The sequence below is a fragment of the Cricetulus griseus genome, chromosome 2 (genome assembly GCF_003668045.3).
Source record: "Cricetulus griseus strain 17A/GY chromosome 2, alternate assembly CriGri-PICRH-1.0, whole genome shotgun sequence".
Classification (NCBI taxonomy): Eukaryota; Metazoa; Chordata; class Mammalia; order Rodentia; family Cricetidae; genus Cricetulus; species Cricetulus griseus.
Window position 1 is genome coordinate 453,065,965 of NC_048595.1, and position 19,228 is coordinate 453,085,192.

The window sequence follows — 19,228 nt, forward strand, 5'->3', positions numbered from 1 at the left end:
TTATGTCGTAGTTGTTCTTAACGGACTGGTAAGAAACAATGATGTGCTGGGCGTTGGTGGCACATGCCTTTAATCCCAGCACTCGGGAGGCAGAGGCAGGCGGATCTCTGTGAGTTCGAGGCCAACCTGGTCTCCAGAGCGAGTGCCAGGAGAGGCTCCAAAGCTACACAGAGAAACCCTGTCTCGAAAAAAAAAAAGACATGGATGTGCCAGTATCTGTGTGGTGGAGTCTGCGGGAGCGGGGTGGCTCTGTCACATGCCGTCCTCTTTGTTTGCTGAGGACCCTCCAGACCAGCTCCCGTAGCTGCCGCCCCCTTTACACCCACACAGTGTATATTGGGAGTTCCCGAAGTTCTGTCTTACACATCCTGAGCATCATCTGCTGTTGTTGTTTTCTCAATGACCCCATTTCCACCTGAGGTCAGGTAGAAACCCACTGTAATTTCTTTAACAGGAAAGGTAGATTTATTAAGGAGATGCAAAAAAAAAAAAAAAAAAAAATCACCGGTAGTAGCTGTGTGGTTGTGCAGAGAGCAATGCCCTCCACATAGTTTGGGTTTGCATTCCTTTGGTGACTCAACATTTTTGTGTGTTTATTGGCCATTTGTACCTCACCTTTGCTAACTGTCCATTCATTTCATTATATCAGGCCACTTATTGTTTGTTTTGTTTTCTTACTGTTCTTTGTATATTCTAGGATGTATAGCTGCCAAAAATTAAAGTTAATTTTAAAGGCAGATAATCTTTTTGCATACTGGAAACTGATTTCTTAGTCTTTAGATTATAGGTGATTATTATGTTTTTTTTCTTTTTTTCCTAGTTTTTTAAAAAATTGAGATTATGGTATGATTACAGCATTTCCTCTTTCTGAACTCGCCAGATATGCCACCCACCTCTCTTTCAAAATCTTGGTTTCTGTGTTCATTAATTGTTATTGCCTACATAAACCCTGTCACACACAGAAACACACATACACACATACATATATGTGTACACACACCCTCTCACACACGTGTATACACAGACCCTTTCACACCCACCCACATACACATATGTATACATGCAACCTTTCACACACACACACACACACACACACACACCTCCACACACATACATATATGTGTACACACACACACACATCTATCCCCAAATAGAACCTGTTCCATATAGTACTACTTGAATGTCTTTTCAGGGCTGACTGTTGCCAAATGGACCACCCTGCTCCTGTGAGTGCTTTTTTGCTTCTCCTTAATTTCTCTACATTTCCTCTGTTAAAGAAATTACTTTGAGTTTCTGCCTTACCCTAGTCAGAAGGGCAGCTGTGAAGAAAACGTCGACAGACAGATGATGCTGAGTATGTGGGCCACGGGGAACCCTGCTTTGCTCCTTTTGTTCCACAGAACACTCAAGGTTCATTGTGGAAGATGGGGAGGACAGATTCCAGGAGCCAGAGGATCAGGGAGTTTGCTGTGAGATTGTGTCTCCTAGTATTGTGTGATTCTTGATTTGTCTTTTGATTTGTAGTATATTAAATTGATATTGGAACTTAGAGTTTATTTTTAGTTTATTGTCTAATTTTTTATGGTAAAGATTAGTTGTCACCCATGGGTCATAAAGTACACATCAACTAATACTTTAGAATGTAAACTCTTGACCAATTTAAATGTAATCACTTAAAAAACTTTCTGCATTGGCCAGACAGTGGTGGTGCATGTCTTTAATCCCAACACTCGGGAGACAGAGGCAGGCAGATCTCTGTGAGTTTGAGGCCAGCTTGGTCTATAGAGTGAGTTCCAGGACTCTGTCTTTAAAAAAAAAAAAAAAATTCTACATATTGTTTCTTTGACAGGTCACAAAGACAGAATTGGAGAAATTAAAATCCAGCTATCGACAATTAATAAAAGAAATGAATTCTGCCAAAGAGAAATATAAAGAAGCCTTAGCCAAAGGTAAGAAAGATTAGAAAAAGTGTGTACTGTGATGTTTTCTATTCTGGTCTGCTAATAGATGTCTTTGTAACCAATTTAGAGCAATTTATATTCTAAAATCTCAAAATATATCAGAATAGACTGGTTGTTGAACTACTGCAAATTCACTTTTATGTTTCAAGAGCTTCAACGTGATTTTGATTAGTTCACATTAGCAGAGGTATGTAGTGTTTGTAAAAGGAAGCAAGGAATATATGTATATGTATACATATATATATATATATATATATATCCTGCATTCCATTACTTATTTAAGTATTAGATGAGAAAAATAGTATGCTGTATGTTTAGAAGTCTTTTCAAACCTTTTTGCTTGTAGTATTAAAATAGAAAAATGATTTTATGGCTTAACACAAGGTCATTATAGCTTAATTTTCATGTTAATATTGTCCTAAAACTTTCATAAAGTTTTAGGTGGAAAAAGAGGAGTACGTTCTGTCTGTTTACACAGATATTCATAATTCTAGTTATGTGCTGTGCATTCCCACAATTTAATATAGGGCTTGGTGAGTGTTGGGTTTCTGTAGAGAATCATCCTGATCAGGAACTGTAGCAATGGCGCACTGTTCATTTATTAAAACTTCCTTTCTTACTAAATAAAACTTCACTAGACACTGCCTTATTCATTCTTAACTGACCTTTCTCTTTTACTAGCCATTTTAGATATCTTGTTATATATTCTGTTGTTCTGTGGGAGTGAATGAGGTCAACAACTCCTCTTCTTGGCTATAATTTGAACAATTAAGCTATTGCTCCTATTCTCATTAGACTAAGTAATACAAGAGTCTCCACCCTCCTCTTCCTCCTTCTCTCCTTTCTTTCCTTTACCTCCCTTTCATGTCTCTTCCTCCCTCCCCTCCCCTCCCCTCCCCCCCCCTCGGTTTCTTATTCAGTTTCAGTGGCTCTATATAGCGAAAACACATCCATGGTCACAGCCTTGTTTTTACTTTATGTATTTCCATGCTACTTAACTATTTTGAGATTGGCCTGTCTTTATTAATTTGGAGTTTTTTTCAGGTTTCATATACATCATCATTCATCCTCTGTTATTTTAAAGAACACTTTAGGTACTCAGAAAGCATTCTTTGGCATGCTGAGCCATCTCTCCTGCCCCCAACTCTACTTTCCTTTTCAGTCTGTCTGCATGGTTAACTTTGTAGAGTTGACTGCTTTATTCTTGGCCAGGCCTCTCCAGCTTGTTAATTACATTACAATTAATGTAATGTGTGAGACTCCGCCCAGACTCCGAAAAGACTTGAAGGGCTGCCCTTCCTTCAGTTATGCTCTGCTTTCACGACTGTTAGATGGTGACCAGTGAGGAAAAGAGTTCATCTCCACTCTGTGATACCTGTTTTTAATGATGCAAGAATTTTTGTTTAAACATACAGTTTATGTTGTGGTGTTTAAAATAGTTTTTTTCTTAATGATTATCTTACAGAAATTTGGTCTAGGTGATTGTTTTTGAGCCTGGTGAAAGACTAGGAGCAAGGCAGTGAGAACATCTGAAGACAGTGCCTTCAGTTGCCTCTCTCCCTCCCTCCCTCCCTCCCTCCCTCCCTCCGCCTCTCCTCCTTCACCACTCTGTCCCTCCAATCCTCTGTCTGTCTCTCCTTTTTTCCACTTTTCTCCTTCCTTCCTTCCTTCCTTCCTTCCTTCCTTCCTTCCTTCCTTCCTTCCTTTCTTTCTTGTGCTGGAGATAGAACGTAGGCTAAGTGCTGTACCCCTAAACCTTGAAAAACTCTCAGACACAAGTTTACAGATTTTAAGTTCATGATGGGAGACTAGTTGAAACCAGAACCATGTGATTTCAGTGTCTGTAGTCTGGTTAGTTTGCTTCTCCCAGTGAAGATCAAGAGTTCAGTATAACTTCCTTAGTGGAATGCAGGACAAAGCACTTTACTCAGTTAACTTTTAGATGGTCAGTAACCCACGTGTTCTTCTCTCATCTGTGCTCAGTTTTCTGTTTGTTCTCAAATATTCTTAACTTACTGTTTTCCCATATGTTCATGCTATGGAAATATGTATCAGTTTCACCTGTACCCTTACATTTAGGCACTCACACTTAAACACTAATTAAAATTAGTATTTTATATTATGTGTATGAGCGTTTTGCCTGTGTATAGGTACCCATGCCATCTGTGTGTCTGGTGTCCACAGGACTTCCCTGTGACTGGAGTTAGAGGTGGCTGTGAGCCACCGTGTGTGTTGGGAACCCAAGCCAAGTTCCTTAAAAGAGCCATTTAACCCCTGAGCCATCTCTCCAGCCCCTACAAAGTAGTTTTAGGAATACATGTCAGGAATGCTAATTTCACAAAATTTAAGTAATACCATATTGAAACAGATGGTATTAAATAAAGTGAACGTAAATATGGTTTCGTTGGAAGTTTTATAGTTTACTTGAGGATATATTGAAGAATGAGAAAAGATATTTAAACAAATTGTTTACTAATTATGTATTCAGTTGCAGCTTACCTAATTGACTGGGTGGCTAGCATTACTCTAAGAGTTTTGTATTTACCAAGCCTCAAAAATAATCATGCTAGTGTTTGTGAAGCCTTCTCTTGTATGAGTGTAATCATGATCCTTCTGCCCTGTCTCCCACCCTTGAAGAGGAAAGGGCAGAATCACATCACACTGCCAGCTTAGAAAGGCTGGGGGATCTCATCACTCTTTTATTATCAAAACACGGAAACAGCTCCTTTTCCTAATTATTCATTCTCTCTGAGGGTTGGCACACATATAATCATCCCTTAGCCTATGCAGACCGAATAAGAGTTAGCTATGGCCGGAACAGTATAGGCAATAGCTTCAGATCTCATTCTAAAGGAAAGTTTTCTGTAATTGGGATGTAGATTTTTCTTAAATTGCCTCTTCATGCATTATGAATAGTTCTGTGATATTTTATAGCCAATTAAAATTGATTAGATTCTTGAGTTATTTCTTTAGGAAAGTTTAATCATGAAAATCAGTTTGGAATGAGTCCAGCCTTGAGACAGATGGTTCAATATATGTTTAAATAAATCTAAACTTTAAGAAAATGAGCAAGACTTTGTAAGGTCCATTACTTGCTTTCATCAAAGAATTCTCAAAATAGACAGCCATCATTCTGATACAATATTTATATATTAGAGTCAAGTATGAGTGGTGAATGAGAGTCTTCTAGAAAATATTCTGGAATTCAAATTTATATCGTCTTGACTCACCTGATGTCTGAAATGCATTTTGGATATGGTAGTTGCTAAAAACCAAAGTATAGTTTATACTGTGGGCTCCATCTAAAGTGTCCTCCAGAGTCTTCAGGTTTGGTTGCCAGTCAGTGGGCTTTGGGAAGGTACTGGATCCTGAGGACTGTGACTTCACCAGTGCATGAATTTATCCATGGTTCCCTAGTTCAGTGCCCACTGGGAGGCCACAGGCACCAAGGCAGTGGGACCTAGTTGGAGTTGGTACATGGGAATGGGTACATGGGGACTGTCCCCAACTCCTCTCCCCAGGCCTTCTGCTCCTATCATCAAGAGGTAACACATTCCTCTCTCCATGGTGTCCTGTTTCACCAAGGCCATAAACAATGGGCAGAGCTAAACACAGAACAAAACTGAGAGGCGAAGGCATCCTTCCCTCTATGAAGTTGAATTTCACCACAGAGGAAAGCCAGAGTAACACTTTTGTTAGATGCCTGGAGTGGAGCTTTGAAGATCCTACTCATCAGCAGTTAACTCATAGCATGAGCCTGTCACTGTGGGGAGTTTAATGTGACCAGAACAAGGTCTTTGAGAGTTAAGCGCTCGCTCCTAGTTACTAACCTGACCTGCATTGTGTTAAAGCTGTGCAGAAATGCAGTGGCTGTTAAGATACTCTCCTTAAAGGGCTGAAATGGAAACACTTTATTTGTGTTAGTTATATAAAGTGAAAAAAAGTAATTTGTTCCTGCCTTGTGGGTTTTTTGTTGTTATTTATGTCTGAGTGACACACAGACTAATACAAGAGAAGTTACTTCCTTTGGCTCATTTTTGTCTACATTTGTGAAGCTCTTTAGAAATGTTAGTTTTTGGACTTGAGTTATTAGAGAGAAATCAGAAACTAATATTAAATTGTATACTCTAAACAGCATATGGAAAATTGTAATCTTCCTTTAGTTATAAAGTTAAGAAAATCCAATTTGTAGTTTATTTTCCTATCATTCTCCAGCTCCCAGAGAATACATGGAGACTTAGTCTTACTTCTGAACACCCTGCCTTAGCTCGAGTTGTTCCTAGCCAGCTTTTCTAAATGAAATGATCCCCTTTCTCTTTAACTACATTTTTGCCTCTGGACTTTTTACCTTTCTTTATTGTGTATATCGTTCTTTCGTACTCTGTGGCTGGCTGTGTGGCTCCTGGAGTCCTCCTCTCCTCCTTTTCTTGCTGCTTGCTCTTCTCTTGAGCCTAGAATTCTCCTCCTGTTTATTCTCTCCACCTATCCTTTCTGCTGCCTTGCGATTGGCCATTCAGCTCTTTACTTTAGACAGGTAAAGTAGCAGAGTTAAACAAATGCAACATAAAAGAATGCAGCACATCTTTGCATCATTAAACAAATGTTCCACAACATAAACAACTTTAACACATCTTAAACTAATATTCCACAATACCATGTAGGCTTACATTTAATTTTTAAGAAGAATTTCTAAAGTCAGGTATTAAGAACAACCTCTTTGGACTAGAGATATGGCTCAGTACACAAGAACTCAAGAACCTAGGTTCGGATCTCAGCATCTTCAGAAAAACCTCAGTGCGCCTACTGACTTATAACCCAGCACTGGTGGGGCAGAGGCGGAGCCTGCTGAGGCTTGCTGGTCAGCAGGCTTTCTAAGGGCAGTGAGCGCCAGATTTAAGGAGAAACCCTGATACAAAGGAAGGAGATAGGGAATAATAAAGGAGAACAACAGATAATTTATTTTCCTTTGGCCTCCACACACACACACGTGGGAACTTACACGCATGTGCATACACAAGTACACATGGGAACACGTGCACACTTACATACGCCATACATATAAATTTGTGTGTGCATACATGTACACAATAGAACTATTTACTGCTTTCCTGTTTGTTAGGTACTGAATTTTGAAGCAGGGAGATTGTAGAATGTAAAGCACCTGTCTCCATGAGACTTTAGTTTTCAAGCAGAAGACAGGTAATTAGCAGGTCATGGAAATGTTAAAAGGGCTGGAGAAATGACTCAGCAATGAAGAGCACTTGCTGCTCCTATAGCGGTGCCAGGTTCTGTTTCCAGCGTCCACATAATTGCTCACAACTGTCTGCTAACTCCAGTTTCAGGAGATCTGGCACCCTCCTCTGGCCTCTGTGGACACCAGACATGCACACAGTGCATACACACACATACAGGGAAACACTCATACATGTTAAATGAAGGTAATAAAAATCTTTAAAAATTAAATGATGATTAGTATGGTGGAGAAAGAAGAAACAGGTAGATACGGTGTTGAGGGGATTGTTAGGTTAGTGTTTGGGAGAGGAATGGCAGGTAAAGGATGTAAGGGAGCTGATCACCTGTTGTTCTAGACAGAGAGTACTAGAGGTGGAGGGAAGCCTACACATCCCCATGAGGAGAGAAGAGCAGGTGTCATGAGAGGTGGTGTGGGCTTTCAGGTCTTTACAGCTAAACACTCTGGCTTTTCCTGAGTCAGAAGCCAGTGCTGTTGGAGGACTTTGAGCAGAGGAGTGATGCCAACCAGCTTATTAATAAGATAGTTCTGATAGACTTATGGGGGCCATTCTGAGGGGCACAGAAATAAGGATTCTACTTACTCTCAGGCTACTGCAGTAATCCAGTCAGGGGCTATCATCCTGGATGGAAGGAGGAGTGCAAAGAATGGTCAAATCTGGACAATCGATTTTTTAATTGAAAAAATGAACATTAATTTCATGTGTGCACACATACAGGAGACCTGTGAGATCAGAAGGGCATCAGCTCCTCTGGAACTAGAGTTCCAGGTGGTCATGAACCACCAAGTGGGTGCTGGAAACTGAATTCAGGCTCTCTGGAGAGGAGCACATGCTCCTAACTGCTGGACAGTCTCTTTGGCCCTGACAATTCATTCTTGATATTGATGGTGGCTGTATTCTTCAAAGTCACTGAGAACATTGAACCAGTGAATGATTGTTGCTCTCAGGGGAGGAAAAGGTTTAATTCATAAAGCAAGATCACATTTTTCATATATATATATATATATATATATATATATATGTGTGTGTGTGTGTGTGTGTGTGTGTGTGTGTGTGTGTGTGTGTTTGCATGACACCTTGTTTAGTGTATATTTTTCATTATTACAACCAATAGTATTATAATTTGTCATTAAACAAAGTTTATCCAGTATGAGTGTTTTCTCCATAAAGCACATTACAGCCTTGAGCACAGGAAGAGTAGACAGCATGTCACACAGTAATATGAAGAAGATTAATAATAGATTTAACCAAGACCACTGATAGATGTAGAAACACGTGATACCATATTAACATGGCAAGGTTTTCTCTACTAGGTACTTAGTGATTACAAAGGGAAATAAAATCATAACTTTACTGAGGGGAGAAAAACATAGGCCACCTTAATTCTCGTGTTAATTATAATAACTACAAAGAAAAAAGGTTGTTGAGTTCGTGGTCCTGTTGGGCCCTGCCCAGCACCAGGTGTCCCCATAAAGGTTGTTGAGCTCGTGGCCCTGTCGGGCCCTGCCCAGCACCAGGTGTCCCCATAAAGGTTGTTGAGCTCGTGGCCCTGTCGGGCCCTGCCCAGCACCAGGCGTCCCCATAAAGGTTGTTGAGCTCATGGCCCTGTTGGGCCCTGCCCAGCACCAGGTGTCCCCATAAAGGTTGTTGAGTTCGTGGTCCTGTTGGGCCCTGCCCAGCACCACCTGTCCCCATAAAGGTTGTTGAGTTCGTGGTCCTGTTGGGCCCTGCCCAGCACCAGGTGTCCCCATAAAGGTTGTTGAGCTCGTGGCCCTGTCGGGCCCTGCCCAGCACCACCTGTCCCCATAAAGGTTGTTGAGCTCATGGTCCTGTTGGGCCCCGCCCAGCACCAGGTGTCCCTATCAGTTTGGGTGGCTCATGTTACAACAAACCTCTCACATCATGAGCTCAGAAGGAGAGAAAGACCCAAAACGGGGTTCTCCCGGGCAGGTGCTACTGTCTCAGCCAGGACACACTGGGGACCGAGGCTGTAGCACATGGATCCCGTAGGGTCATTCAAGATCCGTCTTAGCACTCAGATAAGGGAGAGGTTGCATCTCTCTTTAAACCATTGCTGAGCATTGGCATCTGCGGTTGGAGGGCAGCACAGCCATTTTCAGCATAAGATGATAAAATGCAGATCATTATTCAAACCAAAGCAGATGAAGTATCGAGTAGTTGATGTGTTTTGGAAAGTTGTCACTTGTTACTCATTATCAGGGACTTTGTACCATGCTATTCAAGGAATGGTGATCACTTCGGAAGCTTATTGTGCCAAAGCTTGACTTTGTAGATGAGCTTAATGAGTAGTCTAGCTTGCCTTCTGTAAATGTCAGCCTTCCATAATTGAGTTTTTCTAGCTTCATAATACTGTTTATGGCATGACATGTTGTATACACACTCCGTTATTACAAAACATTAAACAGATTTATCAACAAGTAGTGGTGAAAGAATTATAATTCAATCTCTCTGTGAATTTCATTATGCGGAGGAGGAAAAATTGGATGTTTTCCTCCCTGTTAATTGACACAGAGAGAATAACTCCATGTGTCGCTTCAGTGCCTCTCATCAGTTAAGGAAACACATACAGCAACAGAGGACTGTGCACAACAACTTGTTCACCGTGTATGCTTCAAATTTTCTGATGTGTGATAAATGTTGAAGTATATTAGAAAGAATATCAGTGATCGAGTTATTCTGAACCAGAGAGACAGAGCTAGAACTGTGTTAGGTGGTGTTCCTTTTTAAACAGCAATTTTGTTAAGTGAAAGACAGAGACCAGGAGGAAGAGAGAAGGGGAAAGGGACAACTTCCTGCTTGACCTTGCTTAAATATGAATCTGCCTACTATGTCATTTCCTGCCTGTATCACAAGACTTCTTTTTATTACATTTCCCAGAGTCCTCCTTGACTCCTAGTCCCATCTATCTTTCTGCCTCATTGGCCAAACAGTGCTTTATTCATTAATCAATAAGATAAACACAGAAGGACTTGCCCCATCAGTCTTTACTTCATTTTTAGTTGGCATTCAAAATATTGAGCTTCATTGTGACATTTTACATGTATTTATTACTGTTCTTTGTTTTACTGTCCCTTCATGCTCCCCTCTGTCTCCCTCTTACTGTCCTCTGTCTTCTCCGTCTCTCTATTACTGTCCTCTGTCTCCTCTGTCTCTCTCTTACTGTCTTCCGTCTTCTCCATCTCTCTCTTACTGTCCTCTGTCTTCTCCATCTCTCTCTTACTGTCCTCTGTCTCCTCTGTCTCTCTCTTACTGTCTTCCGTCTCCTCCGTCTCTCTCCTACTGTCCTCTGTCTCCTCTGTCTCTCTCTTACTGTCTTCCGTCTCCTCCGTCTCTCTCTTACTGTCCTCTGTCTCCTCCGTCTCTCTCTTACTGTCCTCCGTCTCCTCCGTCTCTCTCTTACTGTCCTCCGTCTCCTCTGTCTCTCTCTTACTGTCCTCCGTCTCCTCCGTCTCTCTCTTACTGTCTTCCGTCTCTCTCTTACTGTCCTCTGTCTCCTCCTTCTCTCTCTTACTGTCCTCCGTCTCCTCCGTCTCTCTCTTACTGTCCTCCGTCTCCTCCGTCTCTCTCTTACTGTCCTCCATCTCCTCCGTCTCTCTCTTTCTGTCCTCCGTCTCCTCCGTCTCTCTCTTACTGTCCTCCGTCTCCTCCGTCTCTCTCTTTCTGTCCTCCGTCTCCTCCGTCTCTCTCTTACTGTCCTCCGTCTCCTCCGTCTCTCTCTTACTGTCCTCCGTCTCCTCCGTCTCTCTCTTACTGTCCTCCGTCTCCTCCGTCTCTCTCTTACTGCTGTCCATCATTTTGCTTCCATGCCACATACATCTCCTTACCCTTTTTTTGCGCCCATCTTTTGTTTTATATATATTATTCATGTTTTGGAGTTTACTTACCTAGTCACTAGATGTGACTGTAGATATTTATTTGTAAAGCAAATCTATAAAAGTGACAGTTTTTTTCAAGTTATGGCCATGTAGCAGGTCTTCAAAACTCTGTCCCTACAAGGGGGAGGGCACAGTAGATAGAGTGACAGTAGTGTATTTGACAAGCATGCTTTACAACCAAAGGTTGATGTATGGAGAGTGCACTATCTCCCCAAAACTCTTTGAAACTGTAACTTTAGTTTTAGACCTCAAGGAGTTATTGAATAATCCATATGGTAGTGTAATGGATTATTTATTGGATGTTTTCAAAGACAGTTTATTTTTTGAGTTTTATTAATGACTGTCAATAGGCAGTTGGTAATTAGATTTTGACTATAATGCTCCCATTTAGCTTGCTGATCATATAATACACCTGATTCAGAAAAAAGGAAGCATCTGTGAGATTGTTTGCTATTGTCTTGCATTATTAACACCTTAGTGAGTTGAGCGTTGTATGTTTATCGAGTCATTCTCCACCAGATAGAAAGGCAGATGGGTAGTGTGGAGTTTAAAAATCTGTGAAAGTTGGAAGCAGATGGGTGGTTTAAATGTCTCAGTGAAAATGTATGTGTGAAGAGATGACTTCTGAAGTTAGAAAAAAATTAAGAGTGAGTGAGGAATTCTAGAATTAAAGTAAAAAGAAAATACCCACACACAATAGTTTAAGGCGGGGCATTAAGTGTGGAATTAGTTGGGTTGTCTCATCAGTGAGTACTTTTAAAGTACAAATAAAGAGTGTGAGATTATACCACAGTAATCACATACTCTTGGTAGGTAACTGTTTTGTTTTCTTATGAATATGTACACTGTGGAAGGGATTCTTTTGACTTAAACTATTTCTAGACACCTGTACATGGTCTTATGAATCGTGTTGTCAGAATTAAGTTGTTTAATTTCAAGTAACCAACTAGCTTTTAAAAACAGTGAATTGAAACAAGAGAGAAGACCAGCATGAGCATTGAAGTGGTCACAGCAAGGGCTGTCCTGGCAGCCTGTGTGACAGCCGCACACTTCACCCTCACCTGGTGGCAGGGCCACTTAGCTTCTAGTCAAGACTGAGCAGGTGTATGCTGTGGTTTTGGATGTCAGCTTCCTACAGGACTTTGCTCCTGTGGTGGGAGGAACAAGTAGTCATTCTTAGCGGAGCTCCCAGGGCTGCCTGAAGGTGTGCCTCAAGTGATGGACCTGAGGACCTGCAGTGAGCAGTATCTCTGCAAGAAGGATGTTCATGCTAGTATCCATGGCTAGAGATGCTGTATATATGCTATTCTCGGAGAAATTATACATTATTCTGTGGAAGAATTTATTCATTGGGATGTTAAAAATCATTCCTAATTAATATTGGAATGAGTTAATTGATAAGTAATAAGATTATTCCAAAGGCTACCAGACAATAATAAGAGTTCTTTCACATTAAGTTATATTGTTTCTAACCTGTATGATTATTGTCCTAATTCATGACATAAAATGTCTTATCCTATTGTAGTCAAATACTATAAAAATCCCATGTTTTTTTTTTTGTAGTTTAATTTTTGTCGGAATTGAGTTGCTCTTTTCTGCTCTCCCCACCTTCAACTCAGAGAAATACAGTACCAGGGGTAACATTTTGTAAGATAATTTCTACAGTTATTAAAATTCTTGTGTGTCAGAACTCGCTATTGGTGGGGCAGGGCTTCCTCTGTAAAATAACTGTTCATCCTAGGAGAGTGCCGTGGTGGTTCTGGGATTTGGGGGATTCCATAGAGACGTGCTGGTCCACAGGAAGGGTGATTTCCGTTTCATTGTTACATTTTTAGTAGATGTCTAGTTAGTGTGTACTCTGACTAATTAATACTTGTATATGAAGCATCGTGAATCACACCCACTCCCAGCACATTCAGCTCCCTCTGGGTCCCCCAGCATGTTTCCACCCTACTTTTATGTCTTTTCTGTTTTTCGTTTTCTTTGAGAACATAACCTACTGAGTACAGAGAGATACCCATGCACACAGATGCCCTTATACACATAGGTGTAGGATTAACCATTGGAGCATGGCAGGGTATTAGCAGTCACACCTTCAAGAAAGAGCATCTCCTTTGTGCAGTAGCTGCCAGCTACCACAGGTCCTGGGTGGGGCTTCAGGACTGCCTCCCCATCCACACTGGAGTTTTTTTTTTTTTTTTTTTTTTTTTTTTTTTTTTTTTTTTTTTTTTTTTTTTTTTTTTTTTCGAGACAGGGTTTATCTGTGTAGCTTTAGAGCCTATCCTGGCACTCGCTCTGTAGACCAGGCCGGTCTCGAACTCACAGAGATCTGCCTGCCTCTGCCTCCCGAGTGCTGGGATTAAAGGTGTGGGCCACCAACACCTGGCTCCACACTGGAGTTTTAATTGTGCAGGAAACCATAGCTGCTGTGCGTTCCTGTGTGGAGTGCCGTGTTGTGTCTAGAAGGCAGCATGTCCAGTGTTTCTGCCTGTCCTTTGGCCCTCACGTCTTTTTCGTTGTCTGTCTCTGTGCCTCACAGTTAGAGGGGGTGTGGGAAAGGCAAGGGAGTTGCCTTCTCACTTGGTTTTTGTTATTCCTGGGAGTAGTTGGAGGGGACGGTGTCTAAGTCTCTGCAAAAATATCACCCATCCTTTGCTTTTTTCACTGGGACTAAAGAGGTTCTCTAACAGGTGAGAACAACAAGGAATTACTGAGAGCTCCTCTTGGCAAAAATTCCTAAGATAGGGCTGCAGAGATGCTCAGTGGACAGTGGACGAGCACTTGCTGCTCTTCTGCAGGCCAGCGCTCTGTTCCTAGCACCCACAGCCGCTGACTCAACACCACCTTCTCTGGTGCTGCTCCTCCCCGACCTCCAGGAGCACCCCCAAACATGGCAGCCACACAGACCAATGACAGACACACACACACACAGACACACAGACACACACACACACACAAATAAAACTTAGAAAATAATGTAAGGTCTTTTTCTGGGGTAGGATTTCACTTGCAAAACTTCCTCCAAAGAAGGGAATAAATTAATACATATTTAAAAATATTCTTTAATCTAAATTGGTAAATCATATTTACGCAATTTGTACCAAAAAGTCTATGACTTGCTTAAAATTATATTAGTTGATATATTCATTTACTTATGTTGGCACTATACAACTATACTATACTTTATCTCTTTGCCTACCTCTGCAACACTGCTTGTTTTTTCTCAGTATTCCAGTTTACCATGGTCCTCATCAAGGACTCTTTCAGCACACAGCCCCGAGCGTCCCCCACAGACGTGTCCAGCTGGTCACGTGATCAGGAGGAGGCGGCGCTGTCTGTTAACTCGCTGCACTTCTTATATATGTCATCCATCTTTTACGGGCGCTTTCTCTACAAAGCCTCCCCGGATTTCTCTCTTCTATCGAGATCTTAGACAGCCTTGAACTTTACCGTCGGTGTTTTTCCTGCTTCCATTCTCTCATGGGAGCAGCTGTCCCGTCTTGCTGTAGGCGCCTGTGGAGAGGAGGAGGATAGTTTGTGTGTCCTGGCTCGGACCAAGCGCGTGCTGCGCAGGAACTGTGTGCTGAGCCCTGACCAGTGGTTTGGCGTAGTCAGCAGTCAGCAGTCGGCTCTCCACTGAATGTGGGCAGTAACAGCTGTGTAGCCCGCAAACGCTGGAGACAGCTCTCACCTCTCTGCCCTCTTCAATGTTTCTTCAGGGAAGGAAACAGAAAAGGCCAAGGAGCGCTATGACAAAGCGACGATGAAGCTGCACCTGCTGCACAATCAGTATGTTTTGGCCCTGAAGGGGGCGCAGCTCCACCAGAGCCAGTACTACCACACTACGCTTCCTCTGCTGCTGGACTCTGTGCAAAAGATGCAAGAGGAGATGATAAAGGCGCTGTAAGACACCTTCCTGCTTACCAGAAAAGCCCTCCCAATAAGAGTCAGCGCTCCTCCCGCAGTTAAACATTTGCTTCGGAAACGCCAGTATTACCCAGACCACTGGGCATCTCAGACCCGTTTAACCTTCTCTTGAGTTCTGCTGTGGTGTTCCTTCATGACCCAGCATTCCCCAAGGACAGACCTCTGTATATTGTATTTGCTGTTTACTCTGCTGTTCCAGTTAGCTAAGTGTTCAAATGAGAAATACTGTGCTCAGTGAATGCCTGCTTGGGGAGGTGTATGGGCCAAGTTTCTTTAAAGAGTTAGTAAGGTTCATGTACATATATATTGTCCTATATATAGGAGCAGAAAATGATGGGGCCATATTTGATGGACTTTTCTTCCTTTATTTTTCTGGTTGAACATTTTTGAGATCTTTAGATTCAATCTTCTTTTACTGAAAATGTGTGTGGGGATTTTCTTTTTTCTGATTCAGTTTAAATGTTTTTGTCCCTAACACTATTTTCTGTTAAAACAAAGCAATTAGTTGGGTGTGTCCATACAGACCTTTATTCCCAGCACTCAGAGATATTAGCAGGTACAGGCACAGGTCTCTGTGAGTTTGAAGCCAGCCTGGTCTGCATAGAGAGTTCTTGTCTAGCTAGGGCTGTATAGTGAAACCCTGTCTCAAAAACCATCTAACCAACCAACCAACCAACCAACCAACCAAAGACCCCTGGAGTAATTGAGGTAAAGTACAAGGGAAGTTTATAGGTAGTGATTTTGATTCATAAGTAATTATGTTAGACAACAGACAAACCCGGTTTTATTTTTATCTGGATCAATGCAGAATAGGCTTATTTGCCCATACTTGCTTTGAAAGCAATAACAACTATTACTGATGAAGCCTAACTATTGAAAGCAGTGGATCTTGTCTGTGTGGCAGAATTCTCCTTTCTCTTTACATGAACAAGTTAATAACCTTTGGGTGAAATTTTTGCTGCAAATTGGAGGTCATGAGGAGAAACGGATGCCACTAAAGTTGAACTAAGATCTGTGTGTCTAATATGTATATCTCCATGCCAACACTAAGAGGCGAGTGGGACCTTTGCGGAGTGTCTCACACTAGAAAGAAACAGTGAAATAGGGGTTGATCAGAGCTCTGTGCCATAGAATCCATTGTTTCTGTGAAAACATTGAAGGGTAGAAAGTTGTCGATCCTGGCCGTCCCTGCCTTGTGAACGTATCAGATACCTAACCTCTTTGTGGTCCATGTGTCTGAAATGAGGTGGCACACAAAACCACCACACTTAAGACACTGCCACTCTGTTTCTCATGCTTACTTTTCTGAATCCTTCCTGGGTCTGTTTCTCTTGACAAAACATTAACATGTACGATTTTATGTTTGCTTTCAGAAAAGGTATATTTGATGAATATAGCCAGATAACCAGCCTCGTTACAGAGGAAATAGTGAATGTCCATAAAGAGATTCAGATGTCCGTCGAACAGATAGACCCTAGCACAGAATATAATAATTTCATAGATGTTCACAGGTATGGTATTTTCATTCCTTTTAAGCTATCTATGAAGATATTGATTTTTATAATTGAGTATAATAATCTTATTAGAGCAGAGTTTATTTTATATGAATTTTATTTTTAAAAGTTTTAAAGTTAGTAACTAATTTGCAAAATTATATTTAAGACTCTCAACTGGCGTGTCATTATTTAAATCCATATTTAACCTATGAAATTGTATTTTCTTGACAATTACATAATAAATGACTCTATGAGCTTATATGTGTATTAATTTTCTGAGGCACCAGTTACTTTCCCCTTCATGCATCTTGTTTTATACTTTAAAAAATGTGGTGGGGATAAATTGGCTTAATGTATGTATTCTTTAGATGAAGAGACCAAGACTCGGGTTACATGACTAGATCTTTAATGCCTAGGGTTTTTCCTCTAAATTATACTGTTGTCTTGATTTTGTTAGCATAATTTAGAATAATATTAAATATTTTGCCTTTAGTATGCCCTGAGAATGATTATGATAGTATATTAATATTGATTAGAATTATTCGGCATATTTTACTAGAACAACAGCTGCTAAAGAACAAGAAATCGAATTTGATACTTCCTTATTAGAAGATAATGAAAACCTTCAGGCAAATGAGATCATGTGGAATAATTTAACAGCAGACAGTTTGCAAGTAACGTGAGTACTTAGAAAATCACAACAGTGTAAAATAAGTGTTATCTATGCCTTAGAGTTATTGTTTCTCATCACCTTTAAATTCTCAGTGTTTTGTAAGTGATAAACAGTTAAGTTTGGTCGGAATGTTGTATTTCTTGTGTGTGCATGTTGTGTTTTTTGTATGTATGTTTGTATGTGTTGTGTGCTGTGTATGTGAGATGTGCGGTGCATTCATATGCAGAGGCCCAAGCTCTGGGCCTCACTGTCGTGAGTCTCACCCTGAACTCGAGGCTCACTCATTAGGCCCTGCTCGATGGGAGTCAGTGTGTGGATTCATCGGTCTCTGCCTCTCATGCTGGGAGTACACGATGTACCATCTCATGGGCTTTCTGAGGGGGCACTTAGGGTGGAACCACACAGCACTGAGACATTTCAGCCACAGATGCTGTATTTTGGGAAACATATAAATTTTTGTCATCATTTTACTAAATTTAAAAATGTGAATTTTTGTGTGATGTTGCATTAATTTTTCACCGGTTGCTAGTATACTAGAATGATGATTCATTCTTTTAAAATTTTACATCTAGTTTTTATCTTGTTCTCAGTACACAGTGTTAGAGCCATTTTGGCAATGTGGACACTAAATGTGAGAGGAGAGAGTCATGGATATCACAACATTTAGCCTAAAATGTTACTCTTGATTGAGTTCTTTTCTCTTGAAGCAAGTGTATATTCAATTATAAATGATTTAATCAGCTCCTTTGCCTTGTTGTTTTGTGTAAACTTTATGGGAGCTTTGAGAGATGCTAAATTTTTTTTTTTTTTAGTACTCTTCAAATATTTAAGGCAATTAAAAGTACTTTCTGAGTTGTGAAACCATGATTAAGATCCTGTATTGTTAATAGTTAAGCTATCTCATGGTTTTCTTCAGGGATTAGAAAGAAACATTTATTGCTAAACATTATATGTGTTATCCTTTTGTTGGAATTAAAGGTAGTAAATATTCAATTCTTGTCAGTATTGGGCATGGAATATTACTTATTAAAATTTCCCTCTAATGACTCCGACAAAAGTCCTCATGAATATAATTAATCTTTTATTCAGAAATAGTGCAGTGTTACAGATACTGTATTAGGGGAGAATTATAGGCTTATTCCTTAGGTTGGGGCTGAAATATTTAAAGCTGGCCGTACAGAATTTTAGGAGCTAACATATGCTCTTCCACCAAGCACATGTTCACAAATGAAGCCTTGATAATCCTAGAGGAGTGGTTACTTTGGAGGATATGAATGTGTGGGTGCCCCCTGCATAACAAGATGAGGGAGTTGAACACATGGTGTCCCCTATATTGGAGAGGTTTTCCTAACAGCCCTGGGAGCTATTCCACAGGTTTTTATGCCCTCTGCCTGGGCTTCTGACTTGATTTGGCCATGGGTGTTTTCAGTATAAACCATCTGTAAGCTTATAGTTCTTATCTGGGCTGATTTTGTCCCCAGGGGACATTTGACATAATACAGAACATTAGACAGGGATGCAGCTGCCCATTCTGTCATGTAAAGGGCAGCCTCTTAGAAAAGAGAATTTCTGGCAACAATTTCAGTAGTGTTGAGGCTGAGAGACGCCCGCTGTGAATGATAGAGAGTATTTACAGCACAGGGTGATTGGTTGAATTAGAACTTAATTCCTGTGCTTCATGTTAAAGAAATAGCATCCATTGCTCCTGAGTTTTTGTTATCACTTGCTCCCCAGTAGCTTTATTTATCAAAGTGTTTTATGGCATATTTAAAATTATACGATTAATACTCTGAGAAAGTTAGTACTAAAATTGATCATTTGTTTTAATAAACAGCAAATAGAATGAAAATGCAGATACTGGAATCTAATGTGGTATATTAAAAATAGTGGTTTTCTGGAGTGGCCCCATTTGCTGTGAAGAGAGGCTTCTTTGATGAAAGGAAGGATAGGTAGCTTCTCCTTTCTGTGGTTGTAAGGAGTCATGCAGGTCTGGTAAAGTGGCGGCAGTGGATTCTTTTCTCAA

General features: G+C 40.7%; 1 protein-coding gene across 9 annotated transcripts in view; it reads left to right on the forward strand.

The window, feature by feature from the left end:
- Fer (FER tyrosine kinase) overlaps window positions 1–19,228 on the forward strand; it is a 261,687-nt gene that overhangs the window by 43,133 nt on the left and 199,326 nt on the right. For all 9 annotated transcript variants that reach the window (XR_004768769.1, XM_027397739.2, XM_035441167.1 and 6 more), the window contains exons 4-7: window positions 1,850–1,949; window positions 14,829–15,012; window positions 16,410–16,547; window positions 17,092–17,211. Coding sequence is in view for 8 of the 9 variants with exons in the window: in XM_027397739.2 (XP_027253540.1) it covers window positions 1,850–1,949; window positions 14,829–15,012; window positions 16,410–16,547; window positions 17,092–17,211 (542 nt within the window). In the remaining variant the exon portion in view is untranslated. The remainder of the gene's footprint in view (window positions 1–1,849; window positions 1,950–14,828; window positions 15,013–16,409; window positions 16,548–17,091; window positions 17,212–19,228) is intronic.